Source organism: Petaurus breviceps, unplaced genomic scaffold, assembly GCF_028583685.1.
Source record: "Petaurus breviceps papuanus isolate PSGF00001 unplaced genomic scaffold, PetGlider_PUasm1.0 208, whole genome shotgun sequence".
Lineage (NCBI taxonomy): Eukaryota > Metazoa > Chordata > Mammalia > Diprotodontia > Petauridae > Petaurus > Petaurus breviceps.
In genome coordinates this window covers 205,800-218,217 of record NW_027185852.1, presented here as the reverse complement: position 1 = coordinate 218,217, position 12,418 = coordinate 205,800, and the positions used below count along the sequence as shown (strand labels likewise).

Genomic DNA, 12,418 nt, shown 5'->3' with positions numbered 1-12,418 from the left:
ATGTCTCGGGACAGTGTGAAGATGGCCCCCGAGGGGCTCTCCAAGGTCATGCCCAGTGAACACAAGCTCCAGTATGTTCCACCAAGTTCTGTGGGCCTCACTTCCTTCAAGAATCCGCTTAAATCACACTTTCTGGAGGGGGCCTTTCCCAAGGGCCCTCGATGTTATATTTTTATCTTTGGGGTTATCTTTCATCCACTCTGTATGTTTGTATCATGTAATTATCGATTTACAAGCATGTTGTTTTCCACATTAGGATGTAAGCTCCTTGGGGGCAGGCCCTGATTTTTTTCCTTTGCTGCATAGCTAAGCACAGTGCTGAGCACGTAGAATTCATTAAGGCACCTAATCGATGTCTGTTGTTTGATTAATTGGTTGGAATATAGGCCTGGCTGTGGGCTGTGGGCATGCAGTCTGGGCCCAAGCCCAGCTATGTCATTCATCATCCAGTTGTCTCCAGCATGATGAATGTTTCAGCCACAACAATTCTCAAAGACATTTCACTACTCATAGGAGGATTGGAATCTGCATTGATGGAGAGGTTCCTGTGCTGTAAAAACAATGATTCTTAAAATACTTTAATCTGAAAAGTTTCGGGCATTCATTTCTTAGAATCTTAACTTAAGACTTAGAAGGGGCCTTAGTCACCATCAAGTGCAACTCCCTCATTCTAAAGATGCACAAACTGAAACCCAGAGAGGTGAAGCAACTAGTCCAGAGTCACACAGAAAGTAATGAGGACTGTGCGGCTAAGGAAAAGACGAGAAATCAAACTAGACATGCCGATTTTTTAAGTCATCTGTACACAGCAATGATAACTTGGTGCCTTGGAAAGAGCACTGGCTTTGGAGTCAGAGGACACAGGTTCACGGCCTGGTCCTGCTCAAGTAACCCAAGGGACTTGGGTGGGAGGAGGTTCCTCCTAGATGAGATAACTGCTAGAGCCCTTCCAAGGGTACATCCCAGGAAACAAGACTAGAAGCTGTGCGAAAGAGAACGAACATGGCCATGGAGAGGTAGCCAGGACTTTGCCGATTTAAAGAGAATTCCTTCTATCCAGGAAGCATCTAATACACACTAATGCACTTGACCCTAAGTTATCCTTAAGATTTGTTTTTGAAGAGTTGTGATTTCCCTTCAGAGCCAGGTGATGAGGCCAACAGAAAGGCCCTGAGCCTAGGGGGTTGAGGCACTGGAAAGAGTGGTAGGTAAACAACAGAAGAACTTGGCTCAAATCCCAGTTGGGTTTTTTTTTTCCCTTACACCCTGTGCAATCTTAGGTAAATCACTTGACCTCCAAGAATTCCAGTTTCCTTTTCTGTAAAATGAGCAACTTGTGCTAGGTGGCTCCAAAGGATGCTTTCAGCTCTGCATGGATGCACCTGTGGCATCCAGGTCTCCTCCCAGGCTAACCCCATGATTATATCATCCACGGTTTCTCAGTTTGCCTTTGAAAGACAACCGATGGGCTTGATTTTCTTGTGATACACATTTTGCAGTAACCTCTAGGTCCATGATATGCTTTGACCATTGCTCTTTCACTGTGGTGAGAGCTATAAATTCATTTTCATTTAAGATGTTGTGGGGCAGCAATGGTGCAGCCAGAATGAAGTCATGAATAAACAAACATGGCGAGCTTCCTGGATAAATTAAGAAATGTTTATTCATAAAGGAATTCAGAGCAGAGTGTGAGCGGGACCATCAAAAAGGCGGGGCGAGTGGGTCTCCACCTCTGATAGGATGCATGCTGCTTCTGTTTAGATCAGAGAAAAGATGGGCTGTACAGAAAGACCCTTGAAATGCATTTATTATGTACAATAAGTCCATTTCAAATGTGCCTGTTTATTTCTAGCTGAATGCCAAAACATCAGACCAGACGCCTTGAGTAGTTTTTCCTAGGTCTGTTATCAATTCCCCTTTCAGAACAAAATAATACAGAAGCCCTTTCCTAGGTATTTCATTAGGCTTCTTACTATGCTTTTTCAGTCATTAATTGCCTGTTGGCGACAACAAACAGCCATTCTGGGCAGCTCTTTTTCTATCTATGTTGTTTCTTTGGAGTGAAAGGAATGATTCCCAACCTTGATCTAATCCCCCCGAGTCAAGATGTAAGATTTTGTAGCCTCTCCAGCCTCATTATAAACATCTGATCTTCATGAAATGCAGTGGAATGCTGTGTCATTTTAATGCCCAATCTTTACCTGGGGAGAAGAAATGTATTTTCCTCTTTTGTTTGAATGATGGGAGACTCTGGGTGCAGAATGCTGCATCCTTTGTCCAACGTTGCTGATGGGTGAGGTGCTTCTGCCTAACTATTTTACTGGCTTCTTTTTCTTTGTGACAAGGGAAAGTTTTCCTGAGGTAAAGGATGAGACAATGGCTGAAAAGGGCATTGCTATCAGTTACAAAGGGTATCAACACAAATTTAGAAAGTACTAACAATAAAACCAGAAACAAATAAGTAAATGAATGCATATTCATGTTCCAAATAGCGGCATCACTAGTCTGAGGCCAAAAGGTCTGCTTTGATACAGGACATTTGTGTGTGAAGATGCTGGCCATCAGTGAAGTGCTACTGCCAATTAAAAAAAGAAAATACCCCAAATCAAAAGCCAAAGGAGGAACCTTCTCCGTGCCCAGATAACTTTAGTACATTTTTAGTTGCATGAAAACTAATTGGACCAATTTGCATGGATGAGAAATTTTTCTGGAAGACTTTAATCACAGAGTAACATAATGGTTTTCTGCTTCACATAGTCAGGGACATGATATTACCTTTAGGAAGATGAATTCATGTGGAGGATTCAGAAAGCACTTGAGCCTGAATTTAGGGAAGCTTGAATCATAAAGAGTCAGTTAGAAAGCTCTGTTCAGGGTTAATATTTTAATGTTTCAGAAAGGAACTGGAAAGGCAGGGAGTTAAAGGGCCAGCCCTGGCAAGGGAAGGCTGCCATTTTCTTGAAGAAGAACAAGGCAGTGAATACAGAGGATGCTCCTTTTTCTGTAATTAAGGCAGAGATGTTGTGATGGCAGATCCAGTGTTGTTGGGTTTAAAATTGTTAAGACCTGAGTTCAAAGCCTCCCTCCAAAGACTTGTATTGACCTCATCTTGGGCAGCCTCACCAGTTCTCTGGGACCATGTCCTAAGCCCTATGGACTAGAGGTTCAAAAGGGTCAAAAGTCCTGGAGTTCTCTAGGACTTTGTGCTGATAATGTTGGTGATCACTCCTAAATTCCAGGACACTTTTAATGTCTCTAATAATAATTGGATCCCACCTTTCTCACATAACTGTTGAGAGCAAAAAATGCATCCCAAATCTTGAAGTACTCTATGTGACTGGCCTTGGCTGTTATTGTTTGCAGAGAGGCAGTGGGACAAAGTGTGTAAGGGCTACACTTGGAATAAGGAAGACCTAGGCTTAAGCCCTGCCTCTGACACCTACCTGCTGGGCAACCAAGTCATTAAGTCTCTCAATGCCCCCAGAAAACTCTAAAAGATGTTATTCCCCAGGAGTGGGCCTCTGCACTGTTGGAGATGCTCTCCCTGCCAGGAGTTCCTCATACTGGTAAATTCACAGGTCCTGACTGGAACAGTAGGAGTAGTGGTTATGGTAATGCTGGTGGTGCTGGTACTAGTAGTCAGTGCTCATGGCAAGGGTAGACAGGGCTCCAGAGCACTAATTTTAGCATATTCTAAAATTGTCACAGCCTATTATGAAAAGTGGGGATGACTTTCCTGGGCTCTAAGACCTTGCTTTGATGCTGCCACTCCCCATGGCCCATGACTTAGCCTGCGGACTGAGTAGACTGAGGGGCAGCCATAGCTCTTGTGTGAATGGATCCAGCTGCCTGACTCCAGTGACACCATTCCCAGGGCAGGGGGACCAAACTGGCCTTGGTTACACTTGGCATCCTTCATGAACTTGGAAATGAATAAAATCTTATGAAACATGAAGTCAAGAAGGAAAAGAAAAGTTTTCCCAAGCATGTTCCTCCTGCTCACTTTAGTGAGCCATGGAACTCTTCATTAACAGCCTAACATGAAGAATATTCTCTTTCAAATGCTATTTAAATGAAGATGAACTAGGCGGGAGTTACTTACGCCTCCATAAATTACCGTGATGAGTAAGTAGCCCTGTGCATTTATGGATGCAGAGAGGAAGACAGAGAGGCATCAAGAGGAGGGAAAACAGGGCAGACTAACAACTGACAGACAAACTTGCTGAAAGACTGACTGACAGGCAGCTGGAAGACAGACATCCTGACAGACTGGCATGTGACTGAGTGACTGGTGCCTGGTAGGGAGGCACATGAACAGAGAGGAGGGGAGAGGAAGCCAGAGTACCCCAGTCAATCAGCTCTGCTAAGAGTGTGAAAGACATGAAAATGATTGCCTCCTCAGGGTAAGAGTGAAGAAAGGGGAGAGAGCTTGGTGTGCCATGGGAGGGAAAACACTGCTCATAGAATCAGAGGATTCAGGTTCAAATCCTGCCTGCACATGGTGTTTGCTGTCTGTGCTCCTTAAGCAAATTACCCTCCCTCTTGGACAGCTGGGTGGGCTGAGCACTGAGGAGCCTTCTCTAGAGATCTGTAAATAGACTCCTCCTGGTCCTGTGTTAAGTCTGGCAGCATCAACAATCTCCTGCCTAACTCAAACCAGCCTTGACCTAGCCGAAGGAAATGAAACATTGACTGAGGGTCTACTCCAGCCAAGACACAGTGCTAGGTCCCCAGGATGGAGCACAGTCCTGGCCTTCAAGGAACTGACAAACCTCATACCAGAGATGTGTATTCTACATGGTAGAGAGGAATAAGGGCAAAGTAAAATCTGAGGGAAGGGAAGGATCCCTTTCAGCTGGAGAATCAATGCTTCCTGGAGGAGGTGGCACCTGTGTTGGGCTTTGAAGGAAGACAAGGGTTTCAGTAGGCAGAGATAGAGAGGGAATGTGTTCCTGAAATGGGGTGAGGGGCAGGCAGAAAGAATGCTCAAGATCGCAGGGCACTGCGGGGCAACACTCTGTAGCCCAGTTCGGCTGAAGGAGAGAACATGGGATCTGAGCATGAACGAGAGCTTGAAAGGGAGTTTGGAGGCAGAAATGTGAAGGCCTAACTGTCAGACCAAAGAGATGTAGGGGCATTGATGAGCTCAGGAAAGAGGTTGAGGATGTAGGAAAAGTGGGACCTCAGAGCAGAGAGACAGGCTCACACTTAGACTTCAAGTGAGAAAGGTTCTTTTGGTCATTCTGGGAGAGCCGATTGGAGATGGGAGACAGGGCAGAGAGTAAGGAAGTGACCACAGACAGGAGTCCAGGCCAGAGGCCAAGTCATCTGGGCCTGACTCAGGGAAGTGATCCAACCTGGACAGAGAGGATGAAAAAGAGAGGAGGGGAAGGAGGGAGGGAAGGAGGGGGAAAGAAAAAGGGGAGAGACAGATGGAGAGAATCATGGGGCTGGAGGAGGAGCCCTGCATCGGAGGTCTTCAGGCGGGTTCACACTTGGATTAGTTGCGGGGCAGGCTTGGCAGTCTTGGCAGCTCCCTAGACCTTGAACTACAGAGGGAGGCAGTTGGACTGACTGAGCAGGCATAATGAAAAGAGCATAGGCTGCAGAGTCAGCTGGCGATGCTAGAACCCTCTAGATACCACCTGTAAACATGGGGCAAATCCCCTTCCCTCCTGTGGACTCGGTTTTTTCATCTGTAAAAAGTGGCTGTTGGATGTGATGGCCTAGGGTCCCTGACGTGATCACACCTGGGAGGGGACGTCCCTCCACGGAGCTTCACTGATTTTCTTTTTCATTGTGTGGCTTCCCTGTGCCATTAAGCTTGCAGCGTAATTGTGGCGTCAGATTTTGCTTGGTTCGGAGCAGGCAGAGGGGCTCCACGGGGAGGAGCTGCACATGGAGCCGGAGGACCGAAGTCAGACTCCGGCTCTTCTCGCTCCTCTGATGTCCTTGACAGAATGTCCCTCTGAGCCTCAGTTTCCTCCTCTGTAATATGAAGAGTCTGTGGGCCTCTCTGGACCTCAGCTTCCCCATTTGTCATATAGAGGGGGAGGACTAGAAATACAGAGGTGCCGATTCACAACCCCAGGGTTAAGATATAATTGGGAAACGTTTGACTAAGTAAATAGAAGTACAACGCCAACAACGTCCATGTATGGTCTCCTATGCCAGCCCGCTGCCCCCAGAGATCCTTTCCTGCCTGAGTTTGCCTCCCGGCCAAGGACTGTGCCAGGCCCTTCCCACCTGACGTCCATCTCCTTCGATGCTCGTTCAGTCTTCCAGACAGCGGAGGGGAAAGGACCGAGCATTTGTGAAGTGCCTACTGCGTGCCAGTCTCTCTGCTAAGTGCTTTGCCAATATTAGCTCGTTTGAGCTTCATGACAGCCTGGAAGGGCAGCGCTGTTATTAATCCCATATTAAAGCTGAATGGTGGTGAATGACTTTCCCAGGGTCACACAGCTAGGAAGTGTCCTGAGGTGGAATTTGAACTCAAGACTATAAGCTGTAACCTAAGCATAGCTCCACGTGTACAGAGATATTGTTGACAATCAGTTTTGTAAATGATCCTTGAAATTGGTGCAGTTCAAGGGAAAACAGCCCCTCGGACAGAGCAAAAAGACCGAGCTGAGCAGCAGACCTTTCATGGATTGCTCAAACCCTCCCATTGTACCCACTTCTCAGATTCTCGTCACTTCCACACTTCGGTTTTTTAAGAAGCCACAGATGGCAGCGCTACCTGCCCCTTCCCAGCTTCACAGGGCCATTTCACTAGCGCAGTGGAGGGAGAGGTGCGCTCTGCCATTTCAAACACTGAAAGCATGCAAATGTGTAAAAGCAGGCGGTATCATCCTCAAACTAGAGCACCCGCTATTTCCTCCTGTGTTTTTCGAAGAAAAAAAAAATTCCACCTCCAAAAAGAGAGTTAATGAGTCCAGCCTCCCTGCCTGGAACCATTCTCTCAGTGTATCCAAGAGAAATGTTCTCTGCCCACCACACTGCTCTCTAGTGATTCTAGGAGCAAGCCTTTTCCCTCCGCCTCCAATAGAAGGACAGCTCTCAATAAAGGACAAACACAGCTTCACTAATTTTTCTTTGCGTCCCCAGGGCTGAGGATAGTGTCCATCCTGTTGATAAATGCTTGTTGGCTATTTCTGAAGGCTGCTCAGTTTGTGAAAAGAATCTCCTCTCTGTGGCCTCAGTTTTGCCATCTATACAATGGAAGAGATTTGACCAGATGACCTCCAAGGTTCTGGCCACTCAGCTCTCCCCATCCCCCACCCCCTGAAAACAAACAATGCCAAGCTGGGGAAGCTGCCTTACCTGCCATTTGTTCCCAGTGGGCCTCATTGGAATCCAGGTGCCAGCTGCATTGTTGGAAGTCACAATTCACGTCTGCCCCCAGCTTCAGGGAGCATGGGGGTCCTGAAGGGTCTCTAGATACTCGGCCTGACCACAGCTTGTGATCCTAGGAACAAGGGAACACAAACGGAAGGGGCACACTGGAGCTGCCTGTGTCTCTGTTCTTCTCCTGAGGCTCATGTGGTGATGCTCAGCATCAGTGGGCCCCAAATGTCTACTCTTCCTTTGTATGATTTCCTTGGGGAAAGAAGGCTAAACATTTGGGCAAGGCCCAGAGTCAGCAATGACAGAAGACAGCTTGGTGATAGGCCGCTAACTGAGGGAAACCAGATGCCACCCTGATGATTAAATATTTATTCTAGAAGACAGTCACATTGTTCTTGAGAATCACCACTCACAGAGTTTATTTTTTTTTAAAGAGATAAAGTGCTGAGGTCACCCGAGCAGATTGGCTAAATTGATTTTGATCCCACACTGAATGACATTCTCATCCCTCCAGGTGGGAAATACCACCCGGTTCTCTGGCATCATTTGTCATTCACTGTCCACTGAACAGCCATAATAGCCTGCTTCCAAACCAGCATTTTTATTGATTTTTATTCACTGTTTTCCTCTGGGGCCAGAAGCAGCCTAGCATCAGAGAAAAAGGGCTACACTTGGAACCAGAGAACACCAGGACTCAGGTCTAGCCTCCAACATCAGCTGTGTGACCACAGGCAAGTCACCCACCCTCTCAGGGCCCCCAGGCGAGTGCCTAAGACTAGGAGTCTGGAGAAGGGGCTCTCGGCTTTGGTAAGAGTTCTTCTAGAGCTCCTCAAGCCAATGGAGTCACAGGATGTATGAAAGAAAAAGCCCATTCCTTTAAAGATCAGGAAACAGGAAGAAGCTCTCATGATCCCCTACAGAAAACAAATCATTTTCTTTCTTTGGTTCATTATTTCAAAGTAACTTTCTGGGAGTACACCCACAAAATGAGCCAGACATGTTCCTGAAAATGCAAACTAATGTTCTGTGGAACTTCTTTTCTGAATTTTTCAGCCCTGGACAGATTCTATCTCAAGGGCCTTCTCTGGAACAGATGAGGAGAAACTTTCGGTTCCCAGTGACTGACAAAAATGGTAAGTGCCCAAACATGAAATTCTTCAAAAGCAAAAACTGCCCTTTAGGGGTTAATATCCACTTAGTGGATTTAAAAAATTTTTAATTTAATAACAACTAACAAAAAACATTCAAACACCCCAAAATATAAACACACATCACACACTTGTCCTCATTTTTTTGTAGATTGTTGAATTTAGCAAGATAATAACCCTAAGGGGCAGCCAAGTAGCACAGAGAGTAAGAGCACCAGCTCCAGTGTCGGGATGACCTGGGATCGAATCTGGGCTCAGATACTTAGCACCACACTCAGAAATAACTGGCCGTGTAACCTTGAGCAAGTTACTTAACCCCAATTGCTTTTAAAAAATAATAATAAGATAATAACCCTAATCTAAACCATAATGAGCGTAGGACAATTGGCACTTTTTTGTCACGAGTGAAGACTGGATAACCATTTGTTGGAGGGTCACTGGGCACCAATATTTAAAATAATGATTTTTAAAATCTATTACATTTTTATTTTCATAGCAATTGCTTGGCAGCATAGAAATCCCTGATCTTGAATACCTTCTTAGCAAGATTAATTGATTAAAATATGGAGCTGCAGATGATACTTTCTCCTCAGTGCCCATTCACCTCCCCCTTCCCCTGTCAGTTTTTTTTCCACAAAAATCTCCACCTTTTATTTTCAGTCCCCCAAATAAACACCAAACTCTTGCAATGATGAAAAGTATTCCAGCTCCAAGCTCTTCTTTTAAAGGACAAAATACTCTGGAAACCATTTTTCTTTGGTGAGATTTCTAATGGTCAGAAACCAAGGAACAGCAGCATCAGAGAAGTCTTGTAGTTTTGCAGCCTCAGAAGAAGGGTACAGCATATTTAATTTTCCATGAAAGCCCATATCATTATGTGAAAAACCCCAAACCATTTCATAGAGGCAGAGAGTGAAGTGCACTAAATGAATTCACATGAGTAATAAGTCAAATAACCAAGATTCCCACTCTAGTCCTTTTTCTCTTTTCACCACCCTCTGTTGATGTGCTAATTCCTGTCATTCTAGCTAAAAGAAATGTGGTGGCAGTCTTTCCAGGTTCACTATTGAGGCTTTTTGCCCCCCACCCCCAGACCCTATTCCAGAGTTCCGTCTCCCACTCAAAGGGTTTTTTCTTACGATTCCTTCTACTAGTCACTTTGTAACTAGGCTTTCATCTGATAGAATTACAGAATTTTGCATTTGGAACCACCTCCAGCAGACATTAGTCCAGCCTATCCATATATGAATAAGAATTCTGCCCATCCAGCAAATCATCATGCCACCTTTGCTCACTGGCTTCAGTGAGGACAGCTGCACAATGAATTGGTGTTGGTTTAGCAAAAGAAAAGAAAACCTTGCAACTGTTTGAGGAAAACCCTTGTCTAGCCCATTCCACTGCAATGGGACTCTTGAGCATAGTTTTCCTGTGCCAGACCCTTCCCCTCCCTCAATGACCCTGATTGTTCACAAGAAGGAGGAGTGAGGGGCATGGAGGAAGCAGCTGGAAGACCAATTCTAGGCCCACCTTCTATGGGAAGTTGCCCTGATCCCCTCACATGCTGGAAGTCACCATCTCAGACCACTTTGTATTTATCTGGGTCGTTTTTATTCTGAACATACTGGAATATGTCTTCACTCTCTTCCCAGTTAGATTGTATACTACTCTCCCATCCAGATCATTTCACTCTTGGTATTTTTATCCCCTTCTTTTTTTTTTTTTTGTTCTTTGGAGGGCAATTGGGGTTAAGTGACTTGCCCAAGGTCACATGGCTAGTAAGTGTTAAGTGTCAGAGGCCGGATTTGAACTCAGTTTCTCCTGACTCCAGGGGCAGTGCTCTATTCATTACACCACCTAGCCACCCCATCATCCCCTTCTTCTAACATAGTACTTGGTGCATAGTAAGTTCTCCATAAAACGTTCATTGATTGATTAAAGGTATATCTACACACATACCAACACGATGTGGGGTGATTCCTCAGCCCAGAACTACATTACAGAGGGGTAAACACAACCACTGACTATCGACGAGCCAGCAGTCACATGGAAGCCAATTGGGAAGGGTGAAGCTGGCACAGACAACTTTACCAGAAAACAGTGATTTTTTCCCATGCTCACAGAAACAACTCCTCCACTTCTTTAGAGGGAAGCCATGAAACATGTTATTGGAAGACATGAGGGTGGAAGTGTAAGAGTCTGCTAAGAAAGTCAGAGCAAGCCATTCTTTCCCCTAAGTCTGGGAAATCATGTTCTCAAGGAGGGGAAGGTATATGCACCCCCCTCTTTAAGCCTACGTCTTTGGGCTACATGAGAAACTGGAAAATGGGTTATCTGAAGAGATCCTATTTCTTAGGGCAGGTATATTTTCAGGGATTTAAGAAATATAGATGAAGTTAACATCCACTTGATAGAATAAGAAATCTGCCCCAAGGGCCCTAAACTGAAGCCTTCAGCTTTTAGGACTATATAAGTGATTTGGATGACCTCACTGATATGCTCAGTCTACAGACTCAGCATTACCTGAGGCGTTAGAAAGCTATTTAGAGGAATGCTCCAAGGAGCTGGATGGATGAGGGTGAAATACCTGGAAACATTACAGAAAGGGGCTTTGATGATTTTGACTTTCAGCTCTTGCCTGGAAAGTGGCAAGCACCATTTATCAGCAGCTTTACAACATAATTGTGTTGTCCGGTAACAGATTTTTTGGGAAGGGGGAGGGGCGCTAGAGGTGGAAATTGTGGCCATGAGTCAAATCATCTCTTTTTTATATATAACTGTAATTTCATTTTCTCATACTTTTATAGATGTGGCTATGCAACTATAAAATATGGAGTATCCTTTGAAATGTCTACTCTGAACAGAAGTATTGCATTTCAAAGGGGAGTTTCAAAATGGAGCAAATATTTCACTGAAATCTATGTTTCTTGAAGAAACATCACTTGTAACCAGATTCTATCAGATGGTGAAGTAAGATAGGAATGCACTAGCTCAGTCACTGTAGGGACATTTGCCCAGTGGGCATCGGTAGCCCTGATCAGAGGAAAAGGGGTAATTATGAAAATCATCATTGCACCAACTGACCACTTTAAGATTTACGACATGCTTTATAGAATTCTCCCAGATATTTTGGGAGGTTTTGAAAAAGAGACACTTTTCTTTGGAATAGAAACCCCCATAGCTGGTCAAGCAAGATCAGGAAATATTAGGATCCCAGGGTTGAAAGAAGGTTGATTTCCAACCATCCACTTGATCTCATACCTGAATACCGAATGATGTCCCCTTGACAATATCCCTAACAAATGGTCATCCAGCCTCCACTTGCAGAATCAAAGTATTTATTTAGCATCTCTTAGGATTATTGACATAGAGTTGAAAGGGATTCCACTCCTTCAGTTTAGAGAAACTGAGGCCCAGAGAGGTTAAGTCCCTTGTACAAGATATTCTGTGGGAGAACAGGGAATAAATTACAGATCCAATGTATTTTCCACCGCAAAGGAGTGGAAGAAGGAAGGAAATAAGCATTTATTAAGTTCCTGCTATATTCTAGGCCCTGTACTAACTGCTGTACAAAATATTATCTCATTTGAAATTGCTACAGTATCCTTCCCATTATGGTATGCCCTGCAGTCAACCTGTACCTTCTTGCCATGAGCTAACATTGGCTAGGGGAAGCTCTCATCTGGGTTTACACCCCAACTCTGACACAGACTACCCAGGTGTAGCAACAAGCACCCCAGTGTCACCAGGGTTGCTGCTAACACAGGTTCTTGGATCTGCTTTGATAAAGGAAAGCAACTCAAAATGGGTTAACAAGCTTACTTTAATCAGTCAAATATGTATTGTTTACCTAGTTCAAGGGAAAAAGGTCAGCACCCCGAACTTCAGAATAAACAGACAGAATTATCAAGACAGAAACAGATCAA

General features: G+C 44.8%; 1 protein-coding gene across 1 annotated transcript in view; it reads left to right on the top strand.

The window, feature by feature from the left end:
• Nucleotides 1-12,418, top strand: part of LOC138165142 (serine/threonine-protein kinase TNNI3K) — a 369,986-nt gene that overhangs the window by 353,617 nt on the left and 3,951 nt on the right. The window contains exon 24 of the mRNA XM_069093295.1: nt 8,401-8,480. Within this exon, the coding sequence (XP_068949396.1) occupies nt 8,401-8,480 (80 nt within the window). The remainder of the gene's footprint in view (nt 1-8,400; nt 8,481-12,418) is intronic.